The sequence below is a fragment of the Bombus huntii genome, chromosome 2 (assembly GCF_024542735.1).
Source record: "Bombus huntii isolate Logan2020A chromosome 2, iyBomHunt1.1, whole genome shotgun sequence".
Lineage (NCBI taxonomy): Eukaryota > Metazoa > Arthropoda > Insecta > Hymenoptera > Apidae > Bombus > Bombus huntii.
This window is the reverse complement of record NC_066239.1, coordinates 9,516,068-9,533,697: the sequence shown is the minus strand read 5'-3', so window position 1 is coordinate 9,533,697 and position 17,630 is coordinate 9,516,068. Positions and strand designations below refer to the sequence as shown.

General features: G+C 37.8%; 1 protein-coding gene across 4 annotated transcripts in view; it reads left to right on the top strand.

Annotated features, from left to right (window-relative positions):
• The window catches only part of LOC126878065 (semaphorin-2A), a 557,194-nt gene extending 540,350 nt beyond the window's left edge, over window positions 1–16,844 (top strand). For all 4 annotated transcript variants that reach the window (XM_050640491.1, XM_050640490.1, XM_050640492.1 and 1 more), the window contains 5 exons: window positions 2,944–3,174; window positions 3,788–4,201; window positions 5,699–5,975; window positions 8,038–8,485; window positions 9,632–16,844. In XM_050640491.1, the coding sequence (XP_050496448.1) occupies window positions 2,944–3,174; window positions 3,788–4,201; window positions 5,699–5,975; window positions 8,038–8,485; window positions 9,632–9,706 (1,445 nt within the window). In that variant the 3' untranslated portion in view covers window positions 9,707–16,844. The remainder of the gene's footprint in view (window positions 1–2,943; window positions 3,175–3,787; window positions 4,202–5,698; window positions 5,976–8,037; window positions 8,486–9,631) is intronic.
• The last annotated feature ends 786 nt before the right edge of the window (window positions 16,845–17,630 follow it).

Here is a 17,630-nt window from a genome sequence, read left to right as displayed (position 1 = left end):
CTTCCTCGAAACTTGGCTCCGAGCGTGAAGAAAGGCCACAGAGGTTACAGGAAAAGACTGACGCGAATTTGAAAACTCCACGGAAACATCGTCGCGGGTTAGGGTTCGGTAGGAAGAGAAGAGCAAGTTCGCGAATATTAACCGGCCGCGAGTAATTTGGCGTATTTATTAACGAGATGTCGTCTCTAATGGGTAGCATGGACGCGGCCGAGCCGCGGAAAATAGAATTTCATATTTGGCCGCGTGAGAGATGACGTCTCTCCGCGCTACTTGTAAACTTTATGAAACTAGCCCCAAGGGTGATTTCATTATTCCTCTCGCGGCGCGAAATCGAGAGTGCCGTGGCTAGAGCGTTTTCCGCGTCTGCTCTTCCACAATACCGTTTCACCTCGACGAGAGGAGTCCAATCAAAACTCGTCGGTCCTGCCGTGTTTCTCTCGAATCGAGACATTTCCTTTTTCCTGTCCCAGCCGCCGTGTTTCTCCTCGTCTCTACTATCTCCCTCTCTTCTTTTATCTTGTCGCGTTTCCCATCTCGTCCCTCCTCTTTCTCCGGCTTCCGTGCCTCAATATATCAAACTTCCAGCGGCGAAGCGTCAGACAATCGATTTAATCGGTGAACTGTGAAAGAGATTGCGGCCTCTCCGCTCCGTACGCCATCGCATAATGTAAAATCGACAGAGAGAGAGAGAGAGAGAGAGAGAGAGAGAGAGAGAGAACCTTCAGTGCTGGCGCGCGGTGCGATTTAAACGCGGCGGAAAAAAATTCGATTTCCGTCTGTACGCCGCTCGTGGCATCGGCCGGCATCGATGTTTTTCCACGACGTTCCACAGTAAACTACTCGCCGATATCGCGTGAAATCGCTTCGGTTGGTGAACGGGCAATTAGGGAGGCGTGACTCGAATACACGGCTAATTGATCGAGGAATAAAATTCGACGCGTGGGCGTACGACGTCGGTTCGTTCGGAATTCCCCTAGATATTTTTCGGTAAATTTACGAGATCGTCGCTGATATTTTGCGAGGGATGCTCTTTTTTGAGGGGGGGGGGGCAGCCATCGTAGATGAAATGGATGAAGAGAATTCCGGCGATTGTAAGATACTAGCTGATGTACGTATGTTCCTGTTTTATTATCGTTGTGATATTGATTTATGGAGTCTATAGTAAGAAAAGTTAACAGTTATTTATTTATTTTTATTCTCATATTTATTTGTGTTTGCTACAAGGAAAAATATTATAAATGCATTTTTAATGGATTTATGCAATGGATTGTGTGACTTTTATATCATTTGGTGGCTAAGAAGAAATATTCTGAGCTTGTTTAAAATAGATAACAAATCTACGATGTTTTACAAGTAACAAATGATACTAGTTTAGTGTTTACGTTAGGTTACGTATATACGGGAAAGTGACGAAAACGCGTATTTCGTATGAAAATCAAATGAAAAATAATCTTGACGCGGAATTGCTTTATAACATACTGAATTTTGAAATTGCTTTTCTATGCGAAACAAAAAATGTCACTTGTCATATTCATTTATCGTGGTCTTCGTATGGAACTTCACAGTTTACATCAGAAAATCTTGTTTTCGTTAGCTAGGAAAATCCGCAAAATTATCGATGCTCGAACTATAGTAACGAGCGTACCGTTAAACGGTTTTACGATTGTAGATCGTAAAAACGATAAGTGGATGCTCGTTAAGCATGCGTTCAAGTTGGTCGCTTCATCTTGGTGCTAAATGAAAACTAGAAAAGTCGTTCCTCCTTCGAGTGTAAAACTTAGCTCACCGTGTCGTCATTCCAGCTCCTCGGACGTTTGTTTTATAGTTTTTCTCATTGTTCCGCTTGTTCCTTGAATTTCGAAGTTTTTCGAGAGCCTTCACGATCGTTTCCTCACTCGTAACCCTTTCGCGTAATTTCTTGTGGTTGAACTTTTGTTTCTCTAACGAGCGCTCGTGGCGATATCCTCCAATGGAACATCAACGTGAATCGTCCAATATGTTATGTTAAGTAAAATATCGACACTACCAAAGTCAACTTTTACGGTCGCAATTGAAAGCTAAATTACCTCGAATATCGGAAGATTTCTTAGGATTACGATCATTGTATATTTCGAACGTAATAAAATAATGGTCGACTTTTATTTTTAATTTAGAGTTACGCTTAATATTCAGTATTGTTATCATCCTATAGTTTTAATAATTTCATGTTTCATTATAAAAAGTTGTGTCATATAATACCGCGAATTTCAATTGCAATTGTAGATTATACGAAATTGATATTTTTAAGTAACTTCCCGTAATCTCTACAAATTCGAGAAATGTTTCAGTTGCATGATTTTCGCAGTGTTGATTTTTAACAGAACCAAAAGAATGCCGACCATTGTAGAAGATTTGCATCCTAATTTGCTCGACGCTGTTTAAAGAGCAAATCGTTCGGCGGAAATCTTCGAGTGGAATTTCATCAACGATAGAATCCTAGCGCGCCTGGTAGTCTCCGTCGAAATTACTGTTTCTCTGGATCTGACACGAAATTCCACTTCATTTTTACGCTCTGCTTGGTATTTCCATAAATTTCACCACGACTGGGAACCGACGTTCGACTCGTATTAGATTTGTCAAGAAATACTTATTGAACGTTAAACATAATTCTGCGATTTCGCTTTAATATACGGAATAGTAGCATCGCAAACTGATTTTAGTCTATTATTTTATACATTTTACATTTATGGAAAATTTTATTTCTCAAGTAAAAGCTCTATTGTAAAAGTGAAAATTTGAAATAGAAGATAATAAACACTTCTGTAAGATTAAAGACTTCTTGGAATTCAATTTTGCAACCTCGTTTCTTCAACGCAATATCGAACTTTGTCAAACTTTTGCCAGAATCTGCGGAAAACCGAGTTTTCTTGATCGAATAACTGTTATTCTTTGTGACTGTTTCAGAACCTAATTTCGTGGGATCTTACGACATCGGCAGCCACGTATTCTTCTTCTTTCGCGAGACGGCGGTGGAATACATAAATTGCGGCAAAAGTGTGTATTCCCGCGTGGCGAGAGTTTGCAAAAGGGACACCGGCGGCAAAAATATCTTGTCGCAAAACTGGTCGACTTATTTGAAAGCCAGACTGAATTGTTCAATACCTGGTGAATTTCCATTTTACTTCAACGAAATACGTAAGTTTTTATTCAACATCATTATTCGAGTTTATCTAATTAACCACCAAGTACAAGAATACCTTCATAACCATTTTTCAAACATGAAATTTTTTCGAATGTATCTTTATATATACATACGTACACACACACACACATATATATATTACTTGCTTAAATTTTTATATCTATTTTTCGCGTTCTATGTATTTTAAAATTTTCATATGCATTGAAAAATCCCTATATTATTCGTGTTTTAAAGTTTAATTTTTTGAACGTGATGTTTCAAAATTCAGGTACTCGCAATACTGCAAACTTCAACCAAAGAATAATATAATTATTTAAGAGGTTCCGAAAAATAAAATTTTTAATTTGAGGTCGAATTATCGATAAATTTTAGTAATAAAATCAGCCTGCTTGTAAATTGAAACAAATTATATGTATTGACAAACTATTAAAAACTCGTAATAAGATCCTCTACATAAATATGAATTGTATAATATATAGCTTTCTGAGCTTATCATGTTTTTGGAAAAGTATATTATTTATCCACCGAATCTTGCACTTGGTGTCTAATAAAATTTGTTTAATTTATCAGGAAATTAATGGTTGCTTGTATTTTGTATATTTGCAGAGAGCATTTACAAAGTGCCCGGCGATGACACCCACTTTTACGGTACTTTTACCACGTCGACGAACGGATTGATGGGTTCGGCGATTTGCTCGTTCCATATCGACGCGATTCAAGAGGCATTCCGTGGAAAATTCAAAGAACAGGCGACGAGCAGCAGTGCTTGGCTTCCGGTGCTTTCCAACAAAGTTCCTGAACCGCGACCCGGTCAATGTGTGAACGACACTGAATCGTTCCCGGACACGGTGCTGAACTTCATTCGATCTCATCCCTTGATGGACTCGGCCATATCGCACGAGAACGAAAAACCTGTCTTTTATAAACGCGACGTGATGCTCACACGGTTGGTCGTGGATAAACTACGAATCGATTTTGTTGGACTCGATTTGGATTATACGGTCTACTATGCAGGATCCAGTGAGTATTAATTTCATACGTTAAAGGATTATACATTTCGTCGATTTGCTATGATTATTTGCTCTGTTCAACGATTAATTGATTTTCATTTCGAAATTGATGAATCTTATCTGGTTTGTAATTAACATTTTCTTATATTTCTTTATACTTGCTGTATTTATGCTTTCTATATATTACTCCAATATATTACTTATTATTATAATAATTTGAATAAATATTGTACTATGTACTTTAGACTCAATACTTTACAATTCTAGACAAGATATTAATAAAAATACAATAGAACTTTATTTCTTCTATCAAACCGTTAATAACTGTCAACTTTATTTTGCGAGTATAAAATTAATTTATCATTATTCTAAACAAAATATCTAAAGATTTATGAACCCCAGAATATATATCGAAGCTGTTCTTCCAGTTGTAGCATTTTTGTTTATAGCGACTTGCTGCAGTAGTTTCATAACTTACATTTTTCATCGTGTCAGGATTAAACTTTAAATCGGGAAATTGTGATAAGAAATTTAATTCGGGAGTCGTAGCTAGGTTGGAGCGCGTTTTGCGCTGATATCCGTTGGCCGATTTGTCGTCGAGAAACTCGGCAAGATAATCATGAGCGAACTTCAAAGTTCTTGCAGTTGACTCGTACAATCTGCTATCGCAATCGCAGCTCTCGTCCCACAGTTAACTGTCTAGTGTCTATTACCGCTAAAAACTAATATAATCAGAAGTCTCCTGTACATTTACAAACTGTACAAGAAACAAGTTACAAAAACACGACATAAGTCCGTGACTAATTACACGTTGTAACTTCCATTATCGATTAATATCAGGATCTTCTAATTGCACGAACGAAACTTACTTTACTATCGAAACTAAAAGTATTACTTTACTTACGAAAATTACTTTCTATCATCGCGGTATGTATCAAGACTAGAACAAAAATCTGTAGAGAAGGAAGCGCTTCTTTCAACAAGATCGGAGTTCAGAAAGGTGCAAAAGTCTTGTCAGTAATTTAATTCCAGGTGAAACAGTTACTTCAGAATATTTAACATGTTTCGCGCTGTACGAAGATTAACTTTTAATGGAACTTTATGGAAATATAGCAGTTACACCTAATTCTTAACATTTTGATCTTCTTTGAAATCCTGAGCCAGGATTTCATCAAATGGATCTTTGATGAAATCGATTGGAAAAAATATCTCTTTGCCTCTTGAAATCATTGCCTTTGATATTTTTTACGTTATCGATGGTATTTGCGATATAAAACGCATTAATTATAGAAAAGTAACACTTGTGTATTTCGATCTTCTGTACTTTAATCTTCTTTTGTATTTTGCTGTCGACTGTCATGAATTACCTACGTGATAGAAATCCTGTAACATAAAAATTTGTTAATCGACAAAGGTAATGTTTTCACGATCAATTTATGCTGTAAATTTAATAGAACGTTGTCTGCCTTAATTGTGTTTGTGAACGCGTTATTCTTGTTTGTTACAGGTGACGGGCGTGTACACAAAGTTGTTCAATGGATAGACAATAATGGCGATTCGCAATCTATTCTGTTGGATGTTTTTGACGTGACGCCAGGCGAACCGATTCAGGCGATGGAAATCTCGAAGGAGCATAAGGCTCTTTACGTCGCTTCCGACCATCGAATAAAACAGATCGACCTGGTGATGTGCACCCGTAGATACGACAATTGTCTCCGCTGCGTTCACGATCCTTACTGCGGCTGGGACAAGGACACGAACACGTGCAAACCTTACGAACCTGGGTGAGTGTATTGCTTTATCGTTATTCGAAGTTCCAAAAATGACATTGAATCCAGTGCGATTAGATCTAACGATGTAATGTAATTGGAAAGAGAATTCGAGTTTGGAATCCAATAAAGATTTATTGTTATACCCTTTAAGAATTATATCCAGAAATGGAATTAAAGATATTATCTTATATTATATTTAATACTTAGGTTTTGATGTATTTTGTAATGACAGTCAAGATTTTTGCAAGTATTCTACGTTAACCTTGTTGCGTTCTTTCGATCATCTTCGATTCATTGTGCATTTTTCAATATTGGAAAATATCTCAAGTTTGAGCAAAACATGAAAGAATTGTTATATATACGCGTTCCTGTTTCGACTTTATATAGAAGATTTTCTTAACAGATTAGAAGTCTTCTTAAGAAGCATTAATCAGATGATTAATGTTCAGATGATTAATGATCAATATTTCAGAGTTCTCAACATTGTATTGACAATATATATCGATCGTTTAAATAGTTACAGCTCCTGTAGTCGTAAAGATAAGAGTAAGGTTGTTACATAAAGATTCGAAGATCACAGCAGATTTATCACCTTTGTCGGTATATTTATACAAAAATTTGGAGTTTATATTTTATCATTTTTATTACAAAAAAGCGATTAAAATTAGAACGTCGATTTTTTGAACGTATAATAATTTTAAAGAACACAATAATAGATCTTGACTGTACACAAAAAATATATGAAACGGTAGAAATAAGACGCTGACAAAATACTTTGTGCAAATATTAGTATTTTATAAATGCTGACTGTTATATTTGACGAGTTTATTATCCTACAAATTTATTACATTTTATACCGAGAGGTAGTTACAGCGTAGGTAACAAATGGTACGAGGATAATACGTGGAAGAAAAAAATGTAGTTCGATTAAGTACTTTTCTAGAGTTAAACATTATCATGTTTTCAATGTTCAACATTTCACGGTGAACTTTCATGCACAGAATGACCTAGTTAAGTTGGTCCAGTTTAATAAATTCGAACGAACATTGCCCCGACTCCACTGTTTTCCTTCCTGAAATTTCCATAACCCGCTTAAATCCTTTTGAACACAGTCCGTTCCATCTATCCGATCGGTTATATATTTAAAGATACATACATTTGTTATAACGTATAATGCAAAGTTTTGTTTTATCTCCGTTCATAATGGATGATACTCGACTCATATTAATAGGAAATTATTTTTTTTCCCTAATAACAACGAATTTAATATATTTCACGAATGTTTTAAAATTTGTGAGAAATAATGTTAAAAAGAACTTTTAAGCGTGTATCGAAGAAATTGGAATGAAAAACAGATATAATACGAGAGGGAATAAATCTCTATCTTTTCAGAAAGCTACTTTACAGAAAAATTATTGAAATCCTCAAAGATCTAAGTTCAATCTATAAAATTTTTATAAAATTTATGAATTGATTATTTCGAGTATTTTGACAGTCTTAATGTTAATGTATATAATATATAATATATATGTAATAAAACAGTAAGAGGGTTGTATAGTATATACATTGGATAAAAACAAATAAAGCAATCATTTAGGAACAGCTCATAAGCTTTGGAGTCCAAGAAAATAATTTTTACAATTTTTCTCTGTCCGTTTCTTTGCCTGTTTGTACTCGTATCACGTAAAAACTATCGAGCGGATTTTGATGGACCTTTTTCTGTTGTATCGCTTACTGCCCGAGGGGGGGGGGGGATAGAATATGTTTTATCTCGATTCGTTTTGTAGAAGCTAAAAAGTAGCCTGGCATCTGAATTGTATGCGCTCCCATGTTTGGTAGAGATCAAGCAACGATGTTTATTGTTTACGTGTTTGTTCTGAAATGGAGCTTTTTTATAATTTGATATCTTTTACTAGCCTAACTGTTTATATAAAAATTCAGTTGCTTATACACTGTTCCGGATATTAGTAGCCCACGCGAAAGTTGCAAATGCTAATAAATAATACAGTTTCATAACAAAAACATGAATAATACGAAACACTATGCTTATGATCGTATTTTTATTGTTTTACAGGCTTCTCCAGGACGTGTCAAACAGTACGGCAGACGTTTGCGACAGTAGCGTGGGTAAACGGAAGCTCGTAGTCACCTGGGGCCAGTCGGTGCATCTCGGTTGCTTCGTGAAGATGCCGGAAGTGCTGGCGAATCAGGAAGTCAGGTGGTACCACTACAGCAAGGAGAAAGGCAGGTATCAGATAGCCTACAAGTACGGTGCTGGGGGGGACAAGTTCATCGAGACGTCCGAGAAGGGCCTGGTGATCGTTGGCGTGAACGAGCAAGACGCCGGAAGATACGATTGTTGGCTCGGTGGTTCGCTCCTCTGCTCGTACAACATCACAGTGGACGCACACAGATGCTCTGCGCCAGCCAAGTCAAACGACTATCAGAAGATATACTCGGATTGGTGTCACGAATTCGAGAAGTACAAGTCGGCCATGAAGAGTTGGGAAAGGAAGCAAGCGGTAAGTCGACATGCTTTGATCCCACGAATATATTTGTATTGATGCTTGCGATCGAACCTGGAAACCTTTGATGAAATATGAATGAAAATATTCTTTTTGTAATCTTCTATGATCCTGTCGGCAAGAATTTTTCTATTTCTGTACTTTTATTCGTGGTTTTAGTAATTTTGTATTCTTTGCTTGTCGAGAAATCAATGTCATTAATTCGTTTCGTTTATGAGTGTGATTGCTTATATATACAGTTGGTGACAAATTTGAAAAGTTTTATAAAGGAGACGCGTGGTTTGCAAGAAGAAATCGTTTGATGTAACGCTGGCAAATATGTAATCTAACTCTGAATGCGAAGTTCCTTAGAAAATTGAATTTATCCTTGAAAAAACAAAAGCTTCGTAGCAAGCTAATGTTTATTTTTCACGCGAGAATTCTTTTCCTTTATTGCACATGGCTACGATCTAAAGAGCTCTGTATAATGCAATACAAATTGAAGATAAAAACTACCAAAGGTCTTTCTTACGTATGTCCATTCTATCGAAAAGGAAATACGATATTCGTCAGAGGTTTCCCTTCCCTTTTTGCATAAATGCGAAGATAAACGCTATAGAGTGCAATTTGATGTAATTGAAATGAATGTGATTGTAATTTAAAATAAAAAAAGTAAACTGGCAAAATTACTTATGTTATAGAATAGTCGTCCTATGAATTACGCACAATGTCTCACGATTGCAAATATTTCTCACAGAAAGTGAGCTATTGGAAAGCTATTAGAACTATAGTAACACAACTTTCTTCGAAATACCTTTGTGTTTTTAAATACACTATTATGCTTTCGATCTCACAATCAAGAATATATAAAGATATGCTTCAAATCATAAACAAACTGATTGCCCCAATCGATATAAAATTAAAAAATTGTAAAAACACTTTGCACTACAAAAGTCTATAACTAAGATATGTTACAATTTCTTATTCATCAATTTATTAATATCATTATTTGTACATTAAAATCCAAATGATAGATTTTTTGATCCAATCATATAATTCGTTTTTATTCATTTTGGAAAAACTTAAATATATTCACCTCTCAATTATTACGTAACGTTCAACTTATCGTCTGCTTGAGGATCCCCATCATTTTCTCTGTTATAGCAATGCGCATCGAGGCAAAACGACAGCAATCAAAATTTACACACGAACGAGGTGTACGGCACCCCCTTAGTCTGATGGAGCCGATCATTGGAGCCCTCGTCGAGCCGAGATCCCGACATACTGCCACGCGCGAGCGTCTTGCCGAAGAATCGCGGTCCATCCACGATCAGTTGGACGAGGCTCACTCTCCTTCTGACCGGTTACACCACTGCCTTTGTCCTTCTTGCTGCCGACGATCTTTCGTCCAAGTGAAAGCCACGAAACGCGTCCGTATCAAAAGAACCGACAAATCGAATGTCCGAAACGCGAGCATCATGTTCACCGCGACATCCATCCTCGATCGGTTGGACGAGCCTCACTCACCTTCTGACCGGTTACACCACTGCCTTTGTCTTTCTTGCCGCTGACGATTTTTCGTCTAAGTGAAAGCCACGAAAATACATCTGCAGCAAATACCCGGCAAGTCAAACGTCCGAAGTACAAGTACATTTTCATCACATTCACAGTGACGTTCGTCTTCGATCGTTCGAACGAGCTTCGTTCTGATTGGCCTCATCACCCGCCCGGAACGTGTCTCTTGCTTAACTCTCAAGTTTTTGCGAGATAAATAAAAAGATAATATCCCCACGAAACAGAAATATTCATATGAAAGAGAGAAATATTCACAGAAATATCGATATTTCGGGGTTACTTGTAACCAATCGGTGTAACGAGGCTGTCCGCAACGCGCAGTGTTCATCGCACGATCGCTCGTCATTGTTACATTAATCATAGTATCATTTACATTCTATATTGCCGTAATATCATAATGCACGTGTACGGTGGAGCACTGTCAAGGATCCGCTTTCGTTTTCAATGGGCAATCCTCTCCACGAATATTTTTCATTAACCCCGTGTATAAATAAATGACACGCGACGCGGTCAAGAAGAACGCGATTCCAGGATCGTCTCGAGAGAAAGTGCGCCTTAAACGCGAACGACGATAGGAATAACTCGGCCGGAAGGGCAACAATAATACACGTGGACTGCACAAGCTGATACACACACGGTTCCTAAGCTTTCTCACGCCGTGGATCGGTTCCTCGAGCGAGGAAGATACAAGGTCAGGGAAGGGTCATTAGAAGAGATCGTCGAGATTGATCGTCCGTGGTGGCGGAGGTTGATCGGTGATCACGAAAACGCGGCTCGAATCGAGGCGTCCGTCCGCGAAGTAACGCGTTTAGAAACCGGAAATCAATCCTCCTGTTTCCTTAGATCTGTGATACGAACGAAACGAGACGAGAGAGAGAGAGAGAGAGAGAGAGAGAAAGAGAGAAAGAAAGAAAGAGAGAGAGAGAGAGAGAGGTTGATCGCTCTATCGAGAATTAGGAGGTTACAGGAGCAAACAACCGAGAGTAAAAGGCGACGACGAGATCGAAAAGAGAAGAGAGAAAATAAATACCATAAGGTCGAGCTTCAGTGTAGTTTTAACGAGTCAAAAATAACAAGTCAGGATCAACACAATCTTGTATGTAAGTTGTATATCGATTTGCTAATGAAGAAAGTGAAATTGAGAGAGAATGGAAAAGAATGGAACGCGTCCAGGGAGAGAACGCGACATAACGTCGATGCGTTTTCGAACGTCACGCAAAGTTACACATGAGATTATTAATTGGCTACCACGTAGGTGGCGCGCGCGCGATCACCTCGACTTATTATTAGCTTGTTAGCTTTTTCATATCAACAGTTTTCGCGACGAGCACCGCCGCCTTTGTCTTCGACTCGCACGATTCCTTTTATCATCCTTACTCGACGAAACATTCGTTTTCGACTTGTTTTCACTTTTTTTTTATAGCGTAGATGCATCGATCGATCGATGCGATTCTGTTCCTCGCCCTATAGATTATAATTATAGCATTGTAGTTTTTGGGTTCTTTTGTCGCGATTCTATTGAAATGTCTTTGAAATCAACATTTCTCGAGTTTTGTCAGTATTCGGATATAATATCTTGGAGACAATGAGAAAGGAAAGTCAGTTACTCAGTTTTATGAACGTGACAATTGTTGAATTCTAAAAGTGCAGAAAGAAATTGTATCGATTAACTGGATTTAAGTATTTTTCCAATAATTTCATGAATCACGAACTCATGTATTTAAATTTTAATCGAAAATCTATAATGTCGGATTTAGAATTCGATATTTAGGAAAAAGCTAGAAAGCCAGACTAGGGAAAATTCGATGACAATCTAATTAGCCTAATTTATTAACATTTATAAATATAAGTGTTTCGAATTGTGTTAAGATTTTAATCGATCGTTCTCTTTTCCTTCGTATGATTCTAAATTACCAAAATGCTAACCAAGACAATTCCATCCATATCGCTATAATCGAGCCCGTATTCACAGCCATCCTAATCATTCAACGATATCACTGTTACCATAATCATTCACGAGAACTCTAAAGGTGCTACGTAGGCGCGTCTGACGCGTATTGGAGATCGGTAATAAGGCCTGTCATCTTCATATTCACTATACGCTCTTCAAACCTATACAAACACACACACAAAAGACAAACACATACTTGTATACTTGGATAGAAATACACGCAGATTTATCACACGAATCTATCTGCATCCAACTTCTACGTTTACTCGAATTTCCTCGAGTACTTATCTTTTTGGATGCCAAAGATTCAAACAGATTCTCGTATATATCTCCGAGCCTAGGAGTAGAATAATTCTGTTTTTGCTCGACGATTTTCGCCAGATTGAATCGGGTCTCGATCGAGCTTAAATCGTTCAGCAAATCGACGTAAATCGCGGGTCAATCGGACAGACGATCGGTTCGAGACAGTTTCGAAATCCACGCGCTCGTGAACACGGATGTCTCGTTTCGAGCAGCAAGCAGCTTCGACAGCAAGACAAATGTCGGCGAGCAATACGTTCTCTTGTTCGTTTTCCGTTCGTTCGATCGCGTCGTTCGATTAAGTAACATTGATCGACGATTTACCGGTCTTGTTCTAATATTTCCATGTATGTCCGTGGCGAAGCGCGTTTAGGTTTCCCGCTGTTCGATTAAACGTATAAAGTCGTTTCTCTTCCGGTCCGGGAACGTCCGTATGTAAATAGGATCGTCATAGTGCATGGTATTTTTATAAAAATTCTCTTCGGAACGATACAATCGTAGACGCGAGGAATAATAGCGTTCTCTGTTCTCCGCAAGTTCTCCTTTCATCTTCACTAGTTCTTATTTCGTACGATTTTTCCGCGATAATTTAATATTTTAATCCTTTATAGTATATCACACGTAGTATTAGTTTATCGTATACTATTTTAAACGTAGATACTTATATCGTCGGAAGTAATCGGAAATTTGAAATGGTAAACGATGTAAGCGTCAAAAATGAAAATGTTCGGTATGAATAAGAGATATTAGCTTAAAATTCAAACCTACCATTTATTAACTAATAAAATTATCGAATTGTTATTCAGATAATTTTTGTCCTTGTAACTAAATTAAATTATCAAGCATGGAATTCACATGTTTCTTTTACGGTTAAAGAAAAATCATTCTCTATTTTTCTGACATTTACCATTTATTTGCCATTTTATTTACCATTTTAACTGTTTGAATTCTTTGATACAAACTTCTCGACGATCACAATTGCTTCTACCGACGGAGATGGATGCTTACCGGTGCTGTATTAAACAATTCGTGGAACGGTCGCTGTTTCCTGAAGACCCAGTTCGCCATCGCTAGTATACATACATAGGCTATAAAATATAGACCGTAGCGAGGTGGTGACACCTCTCGTTTTGTGTGCATGTATATGTCTGTGCGCGTGTGTGCGTGCGTGCGTGTGTGTGTGTGTGTGTGTGAGCGCGCGCGCGTATGCACGGACCGGAGTTCCCTCAGAGGCGAAGGACGACGATCGAAATGCTGCAAAATGAGATACGGTGAACGATAAATGAAATAATAAGTATAATAATGTAGACAAGCGAAGAAGATGAAGAAGAAGAAAAAGGGGTGAAGAAAAAGAATAAAAAGAGAAAAAACACCGATGTATCGGTGATAGTTTCGCTCTTGCCCTTAAGTTTGTACATAAACGTTCGTATTGTTGAGAGGTTCACGTCGCGGCCGTTCGTGACCCGCGCGCCATTTTCTCCTCGCCGTGTGTGAAGCTTTAACTTCAACCGGAAGTTACGAGGACCGCGGGCCAATCGGAGGTAGACTCGACGCGCGTGAACCGTTAGTTATTCTTGTACAGAGGTTTGGAACGCCGTGCTCGACGATTTTCTGTTCTGTATCTATCGCGTCGACGGCATACAAAGGTACACTGTCAGATATAGTATGAGAAAACGAATGTATGCGTGTTATAGTGTGAACGAGTGCTTGATAAGCACGAGAAAAAAGAGAGAGAATGAAGAGATATAAATGTACATGAAGATGGAAGAGGAAAGATGGTAGAAGCGTAAGGTTAATACAATAATCGGTAATTTAATCTTCAAATATGTACTTATTATGAGCTTGAAACAAGTATTGAATAGTATTATGTCGTAAGGTTAAGGACTTAATTTTCGAGCAAATAAGATGATGAACAGAGAAATACCTTAGACCGTGTCCTATAATCGCGGATCGTGAGTTCAAGAGTTGCCTTCGAGACGATCGGAGAAAAGAAACTTTTCTCTTCGGGTTCGTCTACTTGTAATTCTCGAGGATCATTCACGGAAACGTTTCGCGTCGACTCTAGAACGAAACTGACTGGCAATGAGAATATTTCAACTATAGTTAGAATATTCCAAAGTAATCGACGCGATGTGTGAGTGGATGGCGAGGGCTAACGAGAATCTAAATGACGAATAACGAAGACAGAATGAAAGGGAGACTGTATCAAGAAGCGTGTGTGTCGTGACGAAGCGATACGCAATGAATGATAGTAACTTACCTATATCGTACCTCTATGAAAAGCTATTTAAAAAGAGAAAAAGAGGGGAAATAATAAAAGACGAATAACAGAAGGGAGCAGTAAAAGAGCATAAGAGAGTAGTAAGAAAGCGCAATATTAGAGAAAGCGGAACTAAAACAGGACAAAGACGCAGAGGATTACTAAGGTACACAATAATCTTGAACCACGAGTCTCTCGTGTACGCGTCGACGGCCAGCGAGGAAGAAAAGCGGGCGCGATCGATAAAACGATCGAGCGATGAAACGCCAATTTAAACGATCCGTTGCCGCGAATGATCCTAGTTCGAGCCCTCGACGAGTGCACATTCAGACTCCGTAGAACGAGTCGGCGTGATCACGGAAAGCAATCTAAGATGAACTTAACGTTGTTAGATATATTATTTGTAATATTATCGGAGTACTGTATATTGCGTAGACACGATCGTGGCGGCTGGATCGCGATGGAAGCAGATGGAGGTAGAAGGAGTATACTGACCGGAGATAGAAGAGCTCATTTTCGTCTGGGTATCGAGATTGTCGTTTTCGTAAATTGATCGATCGGCTGACTGTAAGAATAAGAAGATGCGGTTCGGTTATTTAACGTGTGAATCAACGGTTTCGAAGTGAAAATGGCTTGGGGACCATCGCGTTTATGGAACTCCGATCGATCTGATCCAGTGGCGACAATCGTGTCAGCAAAGATAGGTTATAGCTCGATTTAGTGTACGCTGTACGAAAAGACGTCTCCGTGACGACAGTTACTCGAGATACATGAAAGCGAGAGTGAGAAAATGCAAGAGAGAAAGAATGATGGAAGAATGCGAATGCCCTAAATGAAACACTTAACTACGATGACTTATTACTACGATATAAGGAGGAGAGTAGGGTAGCCGGTAACGACTAATTCAAATATATCATTAGGACTAGCCGACGACTGTCTTAGGTTCTCTAGATTTCTGTACGGAAACGGTTTTTATTTTCTGGTGAACGTGGGGTGGGAGGGTGATCTACCGAACTGACATTTTTTTTTAACGTGCTTCATTCATCGCCTCTCTGCAAACAATTTATAAGCGAATTTATCACACATGACCACGCTCGTGAACCTTTTTTTTAATTCCTAATTTCACACACCATCCGATATCCCATTTCTTTTTACATTTTGCGCGTCATCGATTGTCTTCTCGTAACGTTTCCGTTTTCACATCGTTTCGACGACAATCTCCACCGATTGCGACAGAGAAATTCTGCGAGAGAAAGAACGAGAGTAAGAAAGAATGCTGCGTGAGATTCATCATTTCGCCACTGTGTAACTTGTTTCTCATCATCATCATCGTTATTATTTTTACCGTCCTTGCCATTCGATTTTATTTCCTCCCTATTTTTATCCTCTTTCGCTCTGTAACTTTTCTACCGTTTGTACGAGTTTCTTTTCTTTTTATTTTTTTGTATAGCGCTCGTCCCTCTCGACTACAGCGATCAAGGGTAGAAAATAGAGTCGGACCAAAGTACATCGTGAATCCGAGAATCTCTTTTATTTTACGAGCGAAGAAATTTATTTTAGATCAAAAGAGGCGTGGCCTGCGTCTCGGCTCGTTTCGAAAGTTCCTTCGCTTTCTATCGAATAGTCATTCGAGTTCGTGCGTTGATATCCGTTCGAAACATTCTGTTCGAATGGCAATGGTGCATGTAACGTAATTAAGGCTATTATTCGGTTTTCTTCCCTATCGGAGAAAAACGGACGTTGCACGCGCTTTCTCTGCTATCGATTAAATTTTCTACTGTTTGCGCGTTGGTTGGCACGAACTGACGCGTATATCGCGACAATTTCGTGTATGAACGAGCTCCGAGAAATTTGGACGCTTTACTCTTTTATATATTAACTAGATATATTATTTATATATTAATATTATTTTATATACTTTCGATATATATTCGATTGTGACTGTCAATTTTTATCATTTAATTAGCATGAGATAAAAGATCGTTGGGGTAGTTTGTTAGTTTTTTAATTTTTTCGATATTTTCTTTGGATTCACGCTGCACTTGCGCCACCAATGGAAAATTCACACGTATTTACGCGTTCGCGCGATTGTCATCATTAAACACACGACTGTAGACACTTCTTTTAGTTCGAACAACTTCGTACGGTAAGAGACCCTTTAGATATTCACCTAATACTTAAACCTAAACATCCAATTGCTATTTTTATCAAAAAAAAAAAACATGTTAAAAATCTTTAATAGTTATCCATTGTTCACTATTGCTATAATAAAGTTTTGCTTTAATAAACGATGGATTCGTATGTGCTATTTATTCACGTATACCCTTATGAGAAGTCCATTGTCTTTTGCATAATAAATGACGCGTACGGAATCTTGGATTGTCCGGATGTTCTGTTTTCTTTCGTTACGAGACGTGACACGCATATGGGATTTTATGGTAAGTATATTTTATTCTTTATTACTCTTAAAAGTCTTTCGATAGTATAAATGCTTATTAAAAGTTAAATAAATCCATTTACAACTTTCCGAACTAATATTATATACATTTATGAAACTTGAAAGATTTTTAAATTCAAATGGTTTATATTTCTTACCTTTGAGTCAGTGAGAGTTGTTCGAAAAATACCATTAAAAATTTGTATCCAAATCAGTAGCATTTTATATGTATGTATAATAAAAGTAAATAAAAAATGCCAATTTAAATATTACAATTTCTTACCTCGTGCTGTCAATTGCATAAATGAGATTATGTTCAGCAAAAGTATACTCTTTAATATACCCTCTAATAATAAAATAAAAGCATTTTAAAAGCACTTCAAAAAATAAAACATAACTTCCGTTTCCATATACCGTATATCATAAGAGAACAAATAAAGGCAACGATTCGAAATCTGGAATCATCTAAACGTGGTAAATCGATCGAAGATACGGATCCGTTTCAAGGCAACAAGGAATAGTACGGTCTTTTGTAGACTGAAAAGAATACCGCGTCCAACTACCGCGAACAAATTTAGATCAAAATCCGTGGCGATGATTCGGTTACATTTAATAAGGTTAGCAATAAGAGAAAACCGGC